General features: G+C 37.0%; 3 protein-coding genes across 5 annotated transcripts; 2 read left to right on the forward strand and 1 right to left on the reverse strand.

Moving 5' to 3' along the window:
• Positions 1-2,691: 2,691 nt before the first annotated feature.
• On the forward strand, positions 2,692-5,092 carry LOC6052557 (succinate--CoA ligase [ADP/GDP-forming] subunit alpha, mitochondrial). Of its 3 annotated transcripts, none has more exons than XM_038264609.1 (5): positions 2,692-2,846; positions 3,031-3,146; positions 3,588-4,033; positions 4,212-4,496; positions 4,563-5,092. In XM_038264609.1, the coding sequence occupies exons 2-5, from the start codon at positions 3,101-3,103 to the stop codon at positions 4,776-4,778; spliced, it is 993 nt and encodes a 330-aa protein (XP_038120537.1). In that variant the 5' UTR covers positions 2,692-2,846; positions 3,031-3,100; the 3' UTR covers positions 4,779-5,092. The 3 variants fall into 3 exon arrangements, with proteins under 3 accessions (XP_038120537.1, XP_038120539.1, XP_038120538.1); XM_038264611.1 differs by having other exon boundaries at positions 2,749-2,822; XM_038264610.1 differs by having other exon boundaries at positions 2,778-2,953.
• A 1,463-nt stretch (positions 5,093-6,555) lies between these two features.
• Positions 6,556-8,954, reverse strand: LOC6052553 (polycomb group RING finger protein 3). The gene is made up of 4 exons (XM_001868769.2): positions 8,707-8,954; positions 8,468-8,620; positions 6,854-7,140; positions 6,556-6,786 (listed from the first exon to the last, which is right to left on the reverse strand). Exons 1-4 carry the CDS (start codon positions 8,810-8,812, stop codon positions 6,661-6,663), a joined length of 672 nt encoding a protein of 223 aa, XP_001868804.1. The 5' UTR covers positions 8,813-8,954; the 3' UTR covers positions 6,556-6,660.
• A 484-nt stretch (positions 8,955-9,438) lies between these two features.
• Positions 9,439-12,567, forward strand: LOC6052554 (threonine aspartase 1). The gene is made up of 3 exons (XM_001868770.2): positions 9,439-9,685; positions 11,344-12,281; positions 12,376-12,567. Exons 1-3 carry the CDS (start codon positions 9,658-9,660, stop codon positions 12,454-12,456), a joined length of 1,047 nt encoding a protein of 348 aa, XP_001868805.1. The 5' UTR covers positions 9,439-9,657; the 3' UTR covers positions 12,457-12,567.
• The last annotated feature ends 3,402 nt before the right edge of the window (positions 12,568-15,969 follow it).

Genomic DNA, 15,969 nt, shown 5'->3' on the forward strand with positions numbered 1-15,969 from the left:
ATGATGGACCCGGTCATCATTTTTACTGAAATATCTGAGATCCGGCCTCCAAAAAGTGTATAAATAACACTTAAGTGCCAATAACTTTTGATAGGGTTGTCAGATCCTTGATGTAATAGACTCATTTGAAAGGTCTTTTGATTATCTAACTAACGACAGGTCACATGATGGACCCGGACATCATTTTTACTGAAATATCTGAGATCCGGCCTCCAAAAAGTATATGAATAACAGTTAAGTGCTAATAACTTTTGATAGGGTTGTCAGATCCTTGATGTTTTAGGCTCATTTGAAAGGTCTTTTGATTATCTAACTAACGACAGGTCGCATGATGAACCCGGAAATTTTTTTTACTAAAATATCTGAGATCCGGCCTCCAAAAAGTGTATAAATAACACTTAAGTGCCAATAACTTTTGATAGGGTTGTCAGATCCTTGATGTTTTAGGCTCATTTGAAAGGTCTTTCGATTATCTAACTAACGATGGGTTTCATGATGGACCCGGACATCATTATCATTGAAATATCTGAGATCCGGCCTCCAAAAAGTGTATAAATAACACTTAAGTGCTAATAACTTTTGATAGGGTTGTCAGATCTTCAATGTGTTGGGCTCATTGGAAAGGTCTTTTTAATACCTTTCTGAAAATGTATAACATGATAGGGTTTCCTGCAAAAACCACCCTTTTTACAATCTTCCGGACATACGCCAAAATCGTTTTTTTAGCATAACTTTTGAAGTACTTAACTAAACTTGCTGATTTAAAATAGAGACCTATGGGACCCCAAGACGGATCGAATGAGACTACTACGGTCAAAATCCGTTCATCCAGTCCGGAGATAATCGAGTGACAATTTTTTTGTCCACCCACCTACACACATCCACACAGACATTTGCTCAGAACATGATTCTGAGTCGATAGGTATACGTGAAGGTGGGTCTACAAGGTCGAATTAAGAAGTTCATTTTCCGAGTGATTTTATAGCCTTTCCTCAGTAAGGTGAGGAAGGCAAAAATAATAGGCTTCATCAGTACTCCTTTTTTACTATCAACTGACGCAAATTAGGGATACAGTCTGAATCGGGACAGCAGTTTTAAACGCACTGAACAGTTTTTTTCAAATTGGGAAATCGATAAACTAATTTCGTTGTTCTGTGTCAGTCCAAGCCTAAACCCGGCGCACAATGCACTAGGAAAGGAGTTTTGTAGCAACCTAAACGAATCGGAAATTACAAAACATTGTTTAATAATATGGCTCGTACAGCTTTCCCGATTCGATAAAGCTAACACATACACTTTCCGGGAGAAACTACAGAATGGTTTTGTTAAATGTGCCAAGAAAAAGTAGTAATTGTACTTATGTATGTATTTATGTGTTAAATGTTTTCATTTAAGCGCTAAAATAAGTTTCATTAAAAATGCAACAGTTAATTTTTGTTGTATTAGTGATTATCAATTACTACTTGTTTATCAAACAGTTCACAATGATTCTTTTTTTTTCAAGCAGATTATCCCATTTATTATTATAATGTTGTAATAACTCTAAAGTGCTGAATAGTATTGAAAATTTTCAAAAGGTTGTGTACATACAAATATACATGTTTTCACATGTAAGACTATGTTTTCCTAGAAGAATAACGAAATACGACAATCTTGTAGAAGCCTTTCTAAAGTAATTCTTATATAGTGTTTAAAATGAGGGAAACTAAGTGGTAAATATACAGGAACAAATATCTTATATAGAACACGCAATTACAAATATAAAGTTTTAGTACTGTAAAGAAAAGTTATAGTTTATTAAAAAAAAAGGTAAAGCGCTCAAATCTTTCGGAATAGTATCAATGTGTCATTTTAAAATTAGATTATTGATCAATAAAAAAAATTGTTCTTTAAAACATTATTTAAAGTTTTGTTTTGAATAGATCTGAATAGATGTGTTTTTTCATAGTAACGAAAATGCTTGGTAATAAATGAGCAAAAACGCAACTTTCACTGATAAAATATTTTGAATCGTTCGTATTCACAACTTCCTACGTGTAAATCTCCTATGGGTCATTTCGATTTATAAAATGTTGCCTGTATTACTCAAGAAGCTGTTTTAATTCTCCTGGGTGCAGTCAACTGGCGTTTTTTCGGGAATTCAACTAAAAATAAGAATTCTGACGTACGTATTTTAGTGTTTTGTAAAACATTTAAAATGTCAGGTAAAGGGTATTGTTACAAGAACTATCAAAATTTATGGAGATTCGATCTTCAAAAGTTTTTAATGTGCCCTTTTCTTTGGTAATACAACCACATTAACCGTTTCCGGGGAATGCGTCATTCTGGCGAATGGATTTCCGAGTATACAAATTTTGGGGAATTGTGTATTGAGACCGTTTTATCAAGTTTCTAAATATTTTAGATATTTAGATGTCAGAGTTCAGCAACAATTGCAGCAATTGCAATGCTCTCCAACATAAAGCACACCTAGAGCTACGACAGAAAAAAACTCTCTTGTTTGAAACTGTTCTACAGTGTTCGAAAGCATCTCAGCCCAGTCGAGACACGCACCACGGGTGGAGAGGGTGGTCGGAGTGGGTGAGCTTTTCAGTGTGCAAAGCAGTCAGAAATGGTTACAATTAAAGCTTTGAAGCGTGCTCGTGCGTGCATGCCATTTGTATTTTTGCTGCATGGGTAGGGAGAAACGTCACCTGACGGCAGTGTCATTGGTCCAATGAGGTTTTCAAAGAGATCCGGCTAAACTGAAACGGGTGTCATTCGTTTCGTGTGTCACCCAAAGTGCAAATCCCTTTCAACAGTGCCGAATCGACCCATTTCCCGTACGGTTTGAAACATTTTCGTTGGTAATTTACGATATTCTCAGATGTACATAGATATTCTTGTTCCGTCAAACCTTACATAAACGTCATTGCAATCAGTAGGCTCCATTCTCATTCTCTCACATCAGTGTGTAAGCACATTAATCATCATCTGGTGATGCAGCTGCTGCGGTCGGTGCAATAATTCTTTAAAAAATATTACTTTTAGTTGTAGAATCTCGTCCAACTTCTTGTCCGTTTCCGAGCGACTCCAGTTGGAGAATTATTGAATAGTGAAAATGGCTGCTTCGGGAATGGTGCGACTGTTTTCTCGGGTTAAACTTGGTAAGTTTTCATGGCCTCCTGTTGCCAGCATTCACGCGAATATTATGTAATACTGCTTCTTATTTTGCTATAAATAGATCGATTAGTCTGGGGTCAAATGGTCAGGATTCCGAGACTTGGGGTCAATTTGAAAACAAAGTAGTGATTATTGAGTGCTTGTTACTTTTTTGTCTAAAGTGTATATAAGAACCAAAGGTCCAAAGGTCGAATGATAAAGAAGATTTTTTATTTTCTGTTTTGAATTATAATGTCCCATCCAAAGCAGTAAAAACCGTATTGTTTGACATTTTTGAACCGGTTCGTTAGTTGGACAAACTCGAATCAAACTAACTAAGAAATGTCACATTTTTGCAGCACCCACGCATACTTTTAAATCAAAATCAAAACAACTGTTGCTTCGTGTGCGTAGACGCATTTTTAAAATATTTTGATTTTCCACAGATGGCCGAAACGTTGGCGTTCGCTTCGCTAGCTACGAGTCGACTCGCAAAAATTTGAAACTCAACGCCAACTCTAAAGTGATCTGCCAAGGATTCACCGGCAAACAGGGTACATTCCATTCCCAGCAGGCCATCGAGTATGGAACCAAACTGGTTGGCGGAGTTTCACCCGGAAAGGGCGGTAAAACGCACCTCGATCTGCCCGTGTTCAACTCGGTCAAGGAGGCAAAACAAGCTACGGGAGCGGACGCCACCGTGATTTACGTCCCTCCGCCCGGGGCTGCCAAAGCGATTCTTGAGGCAATCGAAGCCGAAATGCCACTGATTGTCTGCATCACCGAAGGCGTTCCGCAGCACGACATGGTGAAAGTAAAGCATGCCCTGCTGGCCCAGGAAAAGTCCCGGCTGGTTGGACCTAACTGTCCCGGAATCATAGCGCCAGAGCAGGTAATTTTTGTTTCCTTCTAGACATTCATGAGAACAAAGTTCAACGGCACTTTCAGCGTACATCAATGTTTGTTGTGAGCGCTTGTAGTGTGTGATAAGATAATGTTACTTTCCTTTCATGAGTCCAGCATGATTTGTTATCAGTAGTAAGCAATAATCTGTTTTGTTTTATTTTCAGTGTAAAATTGGCATCATGCCAGGTCATATTCATAAGCGTGGAAAGATTGGTGTCGTTTCTCGTTCCGGCACTCTTACGTACGAAGCAGTGCACCAAACTACCGAAGTTAACTTGGGTCAAACTCTGTGCGTTGGTATCGGCGGAGATCCTTTCAACGGCACCGACTTTATTGACTGCCTCGAGGTGTTCCTCAAGGATCCGGAAACAAAAGGAATCATTCTGATCGGAGAAATCGGCGGTGTGGCCGAGGAAAAGGCTGCCGATTATTTGATGCAATACAACCAGGTAGGAGTACTCATCGTTAATGTTCCGCTCTAGTCTAATGCTATTTTTTCCATTAATTTTCAACAGGGTATCAAGGCAAAACCCGTGGTTTCATTCATCGCCGGATTGTCCGCACCGCCCGGTCGACGTATGGGACATGCCGGTGCCATTATTTCGGGCGGCAAAGGAGGCGCTCAGGATAAAATCAACGCGCTTGAAAAATCCGGAGTGATTGTGACCAGAAGTCCAGCCCAGATGGGCAAAGAATTGTACAAGGAAATGAAGAGATTGGAGCTGGTCTAAAGACAAATGATGAATGGAAACCATTGCTAACGTTTACAAATCATTGCTATCCACGTAGCAACAGTTTTGCCAATGTTTCTTTGCGTTATCATTTGTCCACGGTGAAACTATGTTTTCATTAAAAAAAAATAAAAACTAAATTATTTTGTTATATTCAATGTTAAATTCACTTCGTTGCAAAATCAATTATTTCAGCATTTTTCTACTGGTTTTTGAACTCAAAATTAATTTACATTCATCATTCATAGTAATACCTACGATAACTACAACAGAAAAGTACAGTTATGAATAAAGATATACGAAAGATCAACAAAGACCAGTGTTTCATTGATATCCTTGAATCAAAGTTAATCAGCAGCTTGTAGCAGATATATGTTCCATTGAAAAAAAATTTCCCAAGAATGCCCTGGACACTATTTGCCGTGGTTATAGCGCCACAACTCGCTCTCTGTAACAGTATTCCTAATTCCAGTCCACTCTTACCAAGTCGTCATGGCCTTTGATTTTTCGTTCATATTCATCAATTCAATTGTATGTGTTCTTAACTTTCTCGTTGGGAGCAGATGGGAATCGAACCCAGAACCATTCGCTTACAAAGCGAACACCGTAACCAGTCAGCCACGGCCGCTCCTTACTCCAGATATTTACTTCTTCTCACCAAAAATAACAGCCGACTTCATTTATTCACGATTTCATTGGTAGGTTTTCAAACGAGCACTTACAATGAACTCAAATTGATGAGCGATGATCTCAAATGCATGTAAAAAGTCACAAACAGGCATCAAAGAGTAGGAAGTAGGACGCGAATGTCAAGAAAATGAAGGAATTCGACGATAATTGGGAGAGAATTGAGCGAATAGAGACCGGAAATGGTAACTTTTCTCTCAATTCTCTCTCGTTGTGCACAAACGATGAACGTTTTGACCGAACGATGAACATTTTGCTTCGTGCGTGTTTGAAAAGATCTCAGTGAAAATATAATAATATTAGAATGATTTGTGCAATATCATAAACCCTAAAACATATTCGTCAGCATGCCTTCTAAACGAAACGTCGATGATGTAGGAAGGAATTAATTAAGGATTACGACTTGCTTGTCTTCACAAAAATCGGCTCATATCTATCGTAAAATATGTAAAGAGAACAACAAAAAATACCTCGAGATTATTACGAAATAAACAAACTAATCGCGGAAAAGTAAATAGCCATTTTCACTCGACAAGATGGACGCCCGAAATCACGATTAAACATGCAATGCAACCGCGTGGCCACGCTGCTTGCGATCAACTCATGTCGCCCATCGATTGCGCGCCGCCTTTTACGCACAAATTGAACTGATACTTCTGCTGCTGGTGTCCAAGCCAATCTCGATTAATCAGGAAAACACACAATGCGGAAAGATGACCGCGCAGCACAACAGCACAAATTTAGTTCAAAGGACGCGAAACAAAAGAAGACGAAAAAAAATCACTTCAGGCGGAATGTTGCCGCACTGATCACCTTCACTGCTTCCACTGAACTGAACGAAAAAAATAACATGTTTTTTTTTTTGCACACACAATGCCGGCCATCGGCCGCGCGCCTCCACCGCACCTCAGTTGCAAAAGTTTTAATCAAAAATTCACGTTTTCGCAACTTGTTGCATAAACTACTATTTTGCAACTTAAAATATGAATGAGAATAAATAATGAAAGAAGAAGAAAAACATAAAAATAAACCTCCTTAACAACCTGAAATACATCCCAAAATTTTGTCTCGACCAAAGAAAAAACAAACCTTTTTTTTTTGAAAATTTCATTGCATAATTCACGTTTTGTATCATATATACAAATAAGGGAAATACAATACAATCATCATGAATAAAAAAAATAATAATTGCAGCTTATATGTCGACTCGTGGACGGTATTGCAATCGCAGAGGAGGATCCTTAAAACGCCATCGTGTAACATAAACAAACTTTAGTGTATGATCCTTTCCAAGCAGCTCGTCGTTGCATAATATATCAATCTTAAAAAAGAAATAACAGAATCAATATGTTTTACCCAACCCAAAAGGTGTTTGCTCTGCAACTTACATCTTTGTACCGTTCGATTCCGTTGAGAACCTTTTTAGCGAGAAATTTCTTCAGATGCGTAATTGTGGCCTGCGAACTGCACCGTATGAACCGGCGCTTCAGATGTCGAAGGTTGTTGCTGACGCACTCCAGGCAGACATTCACCTGCTCGTCCATCCGGTGATAATCGGCTTCCTGGTGAGCCAACTCGTTCGCCTTATCGTCGCCGTCCTGCTGCTGCTGGGGCATGTCCTTCGGGCATTGCAAGTTTCGGGACTTGTAAAACTCACGCTCTCGCTGGGTTTCATCTAAAATTGCGGAATAACAGTTTTAAGAAAAGCAGAGCAGCTCCAAACCACAACTTTTTCGCGAATTGTCAATTTTTGACGCGTTCACAACTATGCTCAAACTACATTTCGACTAGAATAACTGGGTCCTAAACATCAGCTTAAATTGCTGATTTTATTGTTCACAACGATTAAGCTTATTTTTTTTAGCACTATGACCTTTTGTACGACCACAAAGGGTTTAAAATCTAAAATCAAATAAACAACATTATCACTTTTGGCCTTTTGTATTTTTGAACACTCCTGACTCAAAGAAGTTTGGAAAACATCCAAAAAGCGCAAAAATAAAATTTGCAAATTGGACCTTTAAAAATAATCCTGAAAGGGATTTTTAAATCAATGGTGTCTTGAGCAAAATTATAGCTAAAAATAAAAACTTTTTAAAACAAAAAATTACAAATCTTAAAAATCACCCAGTATTTGATTTTTTGCCACAAGGGAAAAGTGCTAATTTAATGTCTTGAAGCGTTGAAAGCCATTGAAGCATTGAAAGCAAATTAAAATCCGATAATTAGTGCTTCCTATAATTTATTATATATTTTTTTACTAACATCCGGCAATCAGTCAAATTTTTTTGAACACTGAAACCCCGATGGTATGACACCAACTGTTGTCAAACGATCTGGAGTGTAAAAAGTGACAGTTTGTCACTTTTTAGTTTGACCAACGGGTACAAACTAAAAAAGTGTCAAACGAATAAGTGACCAACCACCGGGGGTTGAGTGTATCAATCAGCGATGGCAGATTCATAAACAAAAAAAATCTTTTGACGCACATCGAGAGAAAAAATCGGAAGGGAACATGGCTCTCCTCTCTCGCGCCCGAGGGCTCGTTAAAAGAAATTAAAAAAATCATCATCTTGATTATTCGGCGGAACATCTCAAGGAGCCATTACACTACCGCAAACAAACAAACAATATCCATGGTGTCAATCGACTCAATATAAATCAGCAATTTTCTATTGAACTATGAACCGCAAACCTATCAACTATTGTTGTTATGCGTTTTCCAAACATTGAATTCAATTTCAAGTACCTAGCACTTAGCCACTACGTGAAATAGATATTGGTCCAAATGTACGTGGAGCATCCGACATAATTCCGTATTCTACACCATTCCGGTTGTGTCTACGACTGACAACTTTGACTTTTTCTTACATTTCTGTTCTCGTAAATCCTTTTTGTGATTAATTTGCGCAATTTACACATTTTTCGGAGTTTGTATTTTGTAGCGCCATGGGTAGATTTACACAACGATAAAATTTCGGATAGTTTGATCAGGTACTTACTTTCCAACAAATTTGGTACCAATTTGTAGACAATATCCTGCATTGTTCTATCAAAACTGATGTATTGCAGCGGATGTGATTGATGTATGACATTTTCGCAAGTGGGACAAGTGTTGTTTTCTTCCAGGTGCTTCACCAGACAACTTTTGCAAACTGTAATAATAAAGAAATAAGAAATTTAATTTCAACATATCTGGCTAAGATAAAAACATTTCAAGCAACCATTACTAAACACTTACACGTATGAAGACATTCTGTGACAGTTGTGGCATCGATGAAATATCCGCTGCATATTTCGCATGTAATATGCTTGTTCAGTGTTTTGAGTTTTATTCGTCGCTCCATATTGTAAGCTACTAATTGAGCACTGACTCAACACCCAGCACAAGGAATTTCACTTTATAATGAATAACCAAAATCACCAATTTATAAAAGCGATTTCAGAGTGGCATTCGTCTCTTCACTTTGTAGTTGTCTTATTATTTTTCACTTGTGTTTCATCCGTCAAATAAAAGCAAGATGCTAGAAAAAAGGTTTAAACGCAACGCAAGTAATGTGAACAGTGTTTTCAATTTGTATCTGCGCACGGGATGCTTGCAGGTGAATGTTGTGTGTTGCAGATGTTTCATATTGGTAGAACTAATAATTTCATCGACCTACTTGGAACGACATCCCCTATCAAAATATCAACATCTAAATATATTTATTTAGGGGAAATAGTTACTTGGTTTTAGTAAATTTCAAGAATCCTGATTATCCAGCATAATTCAAACACGGCCGCTTATTAGGCTTAAAATTGGTATATTTCCCCAACCCTGCTTGTTAATATTTAACATATTTTTTATAGGTTTTTCCTGGTGAGATTTCACTTTTTATTCTCACAACCTGACTTGTACATGTCTGTACTGGAATGGATGTTCGGTCTGCAGTGCTTTAGTGTTATTATCTGATATAAAGTAAAATACAACATTCTCAAATCATCGTGTAGCCGATTTGGTTCCCCGTTGCTTGTTCGTCCCTCGATGAAGGGAGCAGTTTTGTAGTTCTGTCGCCTCAATCAGAATGTAAACAAACATTACTTTTAATGGTTTTGAAATGAATAAAGTCAATGAAAAACGCAACGCTTAAAAACTGAATCAATTTGGTGAAAAAACAACACCTTCGGACGACGTAGAGCATAATCAATAAAAATGCCCGGATTCGTTGCTGTACACACAGGTAAGAGTCAAAACACGCATACAATAATCTATAATTTAGAACATCATGTCCAGGCAGAGTATTGTTTGTCTTTATTTGCTACCTAACCAAATTAATGTTTAATGTTTTGCCTTCCTCACTGAGGAAAAACTAGCATTTCAATGCCAATGTGAGGTATTCTGGATTTTGGAACATTGTTTGAATACCAATACAAGGTATTGAAATGATTCTATTTTTGGCATTCTTTTGCCCTTGAAATATCAGATTTAGGTAATGCTGTGGTCTTCTACATACATGATTTTGGTATGATTTCATGTTATTTTACCAACTTTTCCTGGGCAACTGACAGACACATTTTAGTCGCTGTTATTTACCCAAGTAAAACACAAATTTGGTATTTTCATGCCGTTTTAGTCCAGCAGTTAACTTCGATGCCAGCGATGCTACTAAGATTGATAAAAAAGTAATTAAAATCAAACTAGATATAAGTTCATAAAAAGTTTCTCAGAGTGAAAAGTCCACACAGTTTCAGCTAATTTGGAAAAAAAGTAAATTACAAAACAAAATACCAAAACATCCCGACTAAGAAAATTTTGTCGAGTTTGCAAATTTTCTTAGTGGGTTTATCAATATCAAAAAAAATCAACTTTGACATTTTTTATTTCTAATGAAAGCATTTGTTTTGAAATGTCATTTCGATGTAAAATTAATGACCTAGTCAAAATTGGACAGGATTTTCTCATAGATTCAGAGGAATTTGAGAAAAAAAAATTAAAATGCCACAAACATATCAAATATCCCAGCTTAGAAAAATCATGACGATTTTACATATTTCCTTAGGGGGTATATCTTGGATACATAAATAATAAAAAAAAATAAGCTTTGGAATTATTCATTTTCAATGAAAGCATTCGTTTTGAAAAATATTTTTGATGCAAAATTGATCAATTTATTTCACAGTTTCAGAGGAATTTAGTTAAAAAAAACACCTCAACAGAATACCACAAAAATATCTTAATTTGTTATTCAGACTTGATGATTTTGCCAATTTACTTATTTTACAATTTTTTTTGTTTCCAGTGAATGCATTCGTTTTGGAATGCCACTTTGAAGCAAAATAAATGGCTTTGTTAAAAATTGTCAAAATTATCCCAAAGTTTCATAGGAATTAGGTATAAAACTGGAATAACACAAACAAAACCAGAATATTAATAAAACCAAAAAAAAAAAAACATTCAATTTGCAATGAGACTATTTTTTAAGGGTTCACGAATACTAAACTAGTATTGATACCTTAGAAAAGTATTTCCACGAATTTCCCTTAGTATTTACCCCTGCTTGGGTGTGGTGGTCCATGACCGAACAGATGGCCAATGACTGGATTTTAATTCTTTATTCCTTATTAACCCATCGGACTTTAGTGGTCTACATGATTTGTTTGGGCTCGAACATTTTAACTGTACTGGTCTCATTTGATCTGCCGTGGGGTTCATTCCCACAAGTCCAAATTGAACATGATAAATTTTAGATAAGTCTTAAGATTGTAAAAAGGGTGTTGATACAAAATATTGACATTTGTGCTAATTTTAAACACTTGCCAGTGTAAATATAAAATCTTGTTTCTTTTTGTGAAATTACCGGTTGAATTTAGGTCCTTCATGCGTAATATCTAATTACAGGAGCCGGAAATTGTATAGACGAAACTCTGTACAAGGATGTTTGCAAAGAAGCGTGCGTTCAAGGGATTAACGCCCTTAGAGATGGCGGAAGTGCAATGGACGCGTGCGAGGTGGCGATTGTAACGTTAGAAAACTCGTGGGCCACCAACGCTGGATTCGGATCGAATTTAACCTGGGACAGGCAGGTCGAATGTGACGCTTCAATAATGGACGGATCAAATCTGCAATTTGGTGCTTGCACTAATGTTCCCGACGTAAGGAATCCGATTAAATTGGCAAGACATCTATGTGATCGCCAGTCCAAACTGTTGAGCTTCGGTCGGATTCCACCAATGGTTTTGGCAGGCAAAGGAGCATCCGATTATGCAGCTGAAGTCGGACTGCAAATAGTGCCGACGGAACAAATGGTTTCGGCCAAGGCTGCCAAAAGCTATGATCACTATCGACGGAATATATCCAAGTACGAGGAAATAAACCAACTCAAACTATCCCCGCTGGACACCGTTGGCGCGGTCTGCGTCGAAGCTGATGGAACAATCGTGGCCGGGTGCAGCTCAGGAGGACTAGTGTTGAAGGTTCGTGGCCGGGTTGGACAAGCGGCAACCTACGGCGCAGGATGCTGGGCATCGATGGATGACACAACTTCCATGTCAGCTGCCACGTGTACGACCGGAAATGGAGAGTATTTAATGAAAACGTTGTTTGCCAAAGAGCTGGCCGATGGGCTGATAAGCTGCAACTGCCCTATAACTTCACAGCATCAGACCTACAAAAAGAAGCTGCTCGAATCTCCATTCCTAGCTAAACACAACGAAATTCACGCTGGATCACTGTCGATCATTTATAATGCTGCCAGCCGAGATGGAGATTTGCTATGGGCACACACAACTAGCTCAATGTGTCTAGGATTTATGTCCTCAAAACAGAAGAAACCAAAGGTAAGCATTATAGTAAACTCTTGCGTAAAAAAATGTTCAGCAAAATGTACAAACAATACTAAATTGACAACTTTTTTTTGTTTTCCTTGCACAGTTTGTTCTCTCCAAATTACCGCCTAATCTTTCGTGTGGAACCAAGACGGTTGTGAGCGGTCACCACTTTAAGCTGTACTAGTGATAGTCATGGTCTCAACCTCGCAATCGAGACACCCTCCCCCGGAAATGTAATACTATCTTGGTAAGGTTACTAGTAATAAATCGCTTAATCAAAACTAAACAACAAAAACACCTTGCTGTTCATTCGATTTTGCTCCGAAAAATGTCGCAATCGAGTCCGAAAAAAGTGAGTTTCCATTCAAACGTCATTTCTTCACTTCTTAAATGTGCAAAATACCACAAGAGGTCAATTTGTCGAAGTTGAGAAACATAAAATTGATACAAACTCAGTTTATTTTGGGAGAAATCATAATTTTTATTATAAAAGTCAATCTCCCGATTTTGTAAATTATAAAAATAGACAAATTTAAATTAATTTTAGAAGAGGTTTAATTATGAAATCAATCAATGAAAGTTGTTCTCAAAAACGGATTCAAAATAATATGTAGATCCGGATCTAAGAGAGAGCAAAGTACGAAGAGGAGAGAGAAAACTGTGCTCTCACTCTTCTCGCGCCTCGTCTCGCGTTATTTTATGGCACCTGTCCTTGAGCTTTCTTGGGAATCCAGGCTGCTTGGAAGATTAAATCCGTATACCACTTTTGATTTTGCGGAAATACATATTTCACAACTTGCTATAAAAAGTTTAGTTTTGAAGTCCTTCATTTTGCATGCATGCAGGCGCAAACAAGTACATACCGGAAGCTTACAGAGAGAGAGAACGCGAACAAAAAGTGTAAATTACGGAACAGAGAGAGAGTGAGAGAGAGGACGAGAGATCAATGTATTAGTCTGGTGCTGATTGCTCGCTCCCAGTTCACGCTCTTTCTGGGGGTGGAGCGTTCGGCGCCCGTTTTGTGTCAGCTTGGCACAGTTTTCGTGTCGTACACTACACCTGTCTGCCATATTGGGAATTTTCAGAGGAAAGTTTTTTTTTTTGTAAAATATGTGCAACGGCATTATTGGAATAAAAAAAAAATAGCCTTCGTTTTAAAAATCACAAGTTTGGCAGTATTATGATTCTAATTTGAAATATATGAGAAGCAATAAAATGTTATAAACGCACTGATTTTTTATACTTGACATATGGATAATTCTCCGACAACTCACACAGCAGTTGCCCCGACCTCTCTTCGATTTGCGTGAAACTTTGTCCTAAGGGGTAACTTTTGTCCCTGATCACGAATCCGAGGTCCGTTTTTTGATATCTCGTGACGGAGGGGCGGTACGATCCCTTCCATTTTTGAACATGCGAAAAAAGAGGTGTTTTCCAATAATTTGCAGCCTGAAACGGTGATGAGATAGAAATTTGGTGTCAAAGGGACTTTTATGTAAAATTAGACGCCCGATTTAATGGCGTACTCAGAATTCCGAAAAAACGTATTTTTTATCGAAAAAAACACTAAAAAAGTTTTAAAAATTCTCCCATTTTCCGTTACTCGACTGTAAAAAATATTGGAACATGTCATTTTATGGGAAATTTAATGTACTTTTTGAATCTACATTGACCCAGAATGGTCATTTTTTCATTTAGAACAAAATTTTTCATTTTAAAATTTCGTGTTTTTTCTAACTTTGCAGGGTTATTTTTTAGAGTGTAATAATGTTCTACAAAATTGTAGAGCAGACAATAACAGAAATTTTGATGTATAGATATAAGGGGTTTGCTTACAAACATCACGAGTTATTGCGATTTTACGAAAAAAAGTTTTGAAAAAGTTGGTCGTCGTTGATCATGGCCGTTCATGGTCACCCGCGACAGACACGGACGACGAAACAAAAAGAAACGCAAAAAGTTACTTTTTCAAAACTTTTTTTCGTAAAATCACAATAACTCGTGGTGTTTGTAAGCAAACCCCTTATGTCTACATATTAAAATTTTTGTAATTGTCTGCTCTACAACTTTGTAAAACATTGTTACACTCTAAAAATAACCCTGCAAAGTTAGAAAAAAACACGAATTTTTAAAATGAAAAATTTTGTTCTAAATGAAAAAATGACCATTCTGGGTCAAGGCCCGGGAGCAGATGGCCTGGAGGCATGAACACGCCAAGACATGCTAGCCGGAATGAGCGGGAGTTGATCATTGGAACTGGCAAACACCTGGAGTGGACGGAGGCCCCGGGGATGTTCGATAAGGGGAACTATAAGAGTTGGGGCAATATGGGTATCAAACTTTAGGGATTTTGATACTGGACATGAAATTTGACATTTTGGCAGTAGTGGCCGGAGGCCCCAGGGATGTTCCGATAAGGGGACATTTGCGGAAGCAAAGCAGAAATAAATAGATCTTAAGAAATAACTCTTTCGTGATTGATTTTGTGGCCGAGAAACGCAAATATTAATAACTATAAAAAATTCATTTACTTTTGTGTCCGAAATTCTTCGTCATGATGGTTATGCCTGTAGCATTACCACAGCACCTTTTTTTTCAATAGGTCATCATTTCGACCACAAGGATTTTAATTCATAGTTTATATTTTTTAAACTAATTAAATAACAAAAAGTCAGAGTTGGATGGCCCACCCCTGTTGTAACAAATCGAGTTTGAGGTTTGAGCTCATTAAAAAGTAGATTTGTGTAACACCCTTGGTAAGATTTCACCACGACAACGAGATTACAAATAGGTACCGCTGAAATGAAAATACTATTAGCTTTTGTTAGCAAAATTGGTTTTATTTTCTTTTTTTAATTTCGTTTTCTGCTCATTTTTCATCAATGTTCTAATTTTAAGCCTTTTAATAGCGCAACTAATTGATATATTGTGTATGTCAATTCGTTCTGTATCATTTTGTTTATAATATTTCTACTTTAAAGTTTGATGGGATGCTTTATTTTAATAAAAATATTTCTTCATTATGTTACTTTTCTTCAAATTGATTCATGATGCAATGGATCAACACGACCAAATTCGTTATTTATGGTCATCATATCAATAACTAGTTCTTCTAAACAGTAGCTGTTTCATGATAAAAAAGAATATATCTTATAAAAGTTCCTAAACATATTTTGGTTTTCATTACAACATGTTCAAAGGGTGATCATTCCTCTAATCTGTTTACACTGCTCGTCTTAGCTTTTGCCCTAGTCATTTTCTATTTTTATTATTTTGTTTGTTCTTTAACTTTATAAACATTCGTACAAATTTCAGATTGACACATATAAACACCAAGAATAAACTTTTGTTTGTGATTTTACAATGCCGATTTGGCTCAGTTCATAATTATATAGAAGATTTCTTTTTTAAATGTCTGCTTTCATCCGGCAATGTTGAAATAGTTGTTTGGTCTGAAAGGAAATATTTTTCGTGAGCAAACAATCACAAAGCACTTTCTCTTTATCACTTGCTAACAAATTGCATGACACTTTGAGTGTTCCATTCCAAACGAAAATAGAAGCATTTTACACAAGTTTGTAAACATTTTGTTAACGGAACGAGTACTTTAATACTTAAATCTTCAAATCGGCAAATCCGAAAATGTATTTTTTTTACTGTCAGATGAAGGCTACAGGAACATAAACGATTGTTAACT

This window comes from Culex quinquefasciatus, chromosome 3 (genome assembly GCF_015732765.1).
Source record: "Culex quinquefasciatus strain JHB chromosome 3, VPISU_Cqui_1.0_pri_paternal, whole genome shotgun sequence".
Lineage (NCBI taxonomy): Eukaryota > Metazoa > Arthropoda > Insecta > Diptera > Culicidae > Culex > Culex quinquefasciatus.

Coding starts and splice junctions, on each gene's coding strand:
- LOC6052557 (XM_038264609.1), top strand. CDS start 3,101: ATGGCTGCTTCGGGAATGGTGCGACTGTTTTCTCGGGTTAAACTTG. Junction 4,034..4,211: donor GAATCATAGCGCCAGAGCAG/GTAATTTTTGTT, acceptor TTTTATTTTCAG/TGTAAAATTGGCATCATGCC. Junction 4,497..4,562: donor ATTTGATGCAATACAACCAG/GTAGGAGTACTC, acceptor AATTTTCAACAG/GGTATCAAGGCAAAACCCGT.
- LOC6052553 (XM_001868769.2), bottom strand. CDS start 8,812: ATGGAGCGACGAATAAAACTCAAAACACTGAACAAGCATATTACATGC. Junction 8,621..8,706: donor CACAGAATGTCTTCATACGT/GTAAGTGTTTAG, acceptor TTATTATTACAG/TTTGCAAAAGTTGTCTGGTG. Junction 6,787..6,853: donor GAATCGAACGGTACAAAGAT/GTAAGTTGCAGA, acceptor TTCTTTTTTAAG/ATTGATATATTATGCAACGA.
- LOC6052554 (XM_001868770.2), top strand. CDS start 9,658: ATGCCCGGATTCGTTGCTGTACACACAG. Junction 9,686..11,343: donor ATTCGTTGCTGTACACACAG/GTAAGAGTCAAA, acceptor ATCTAATTACAG/GAGCCGGAAATTGTATAGAC. Junction 12,282..12,375: donor CAAAACAGAAGAAACCAAAG/GTAAGCATTATA, acceptor TTCCTTGCACAG/TTTGTTCTCTCCAAATTACC.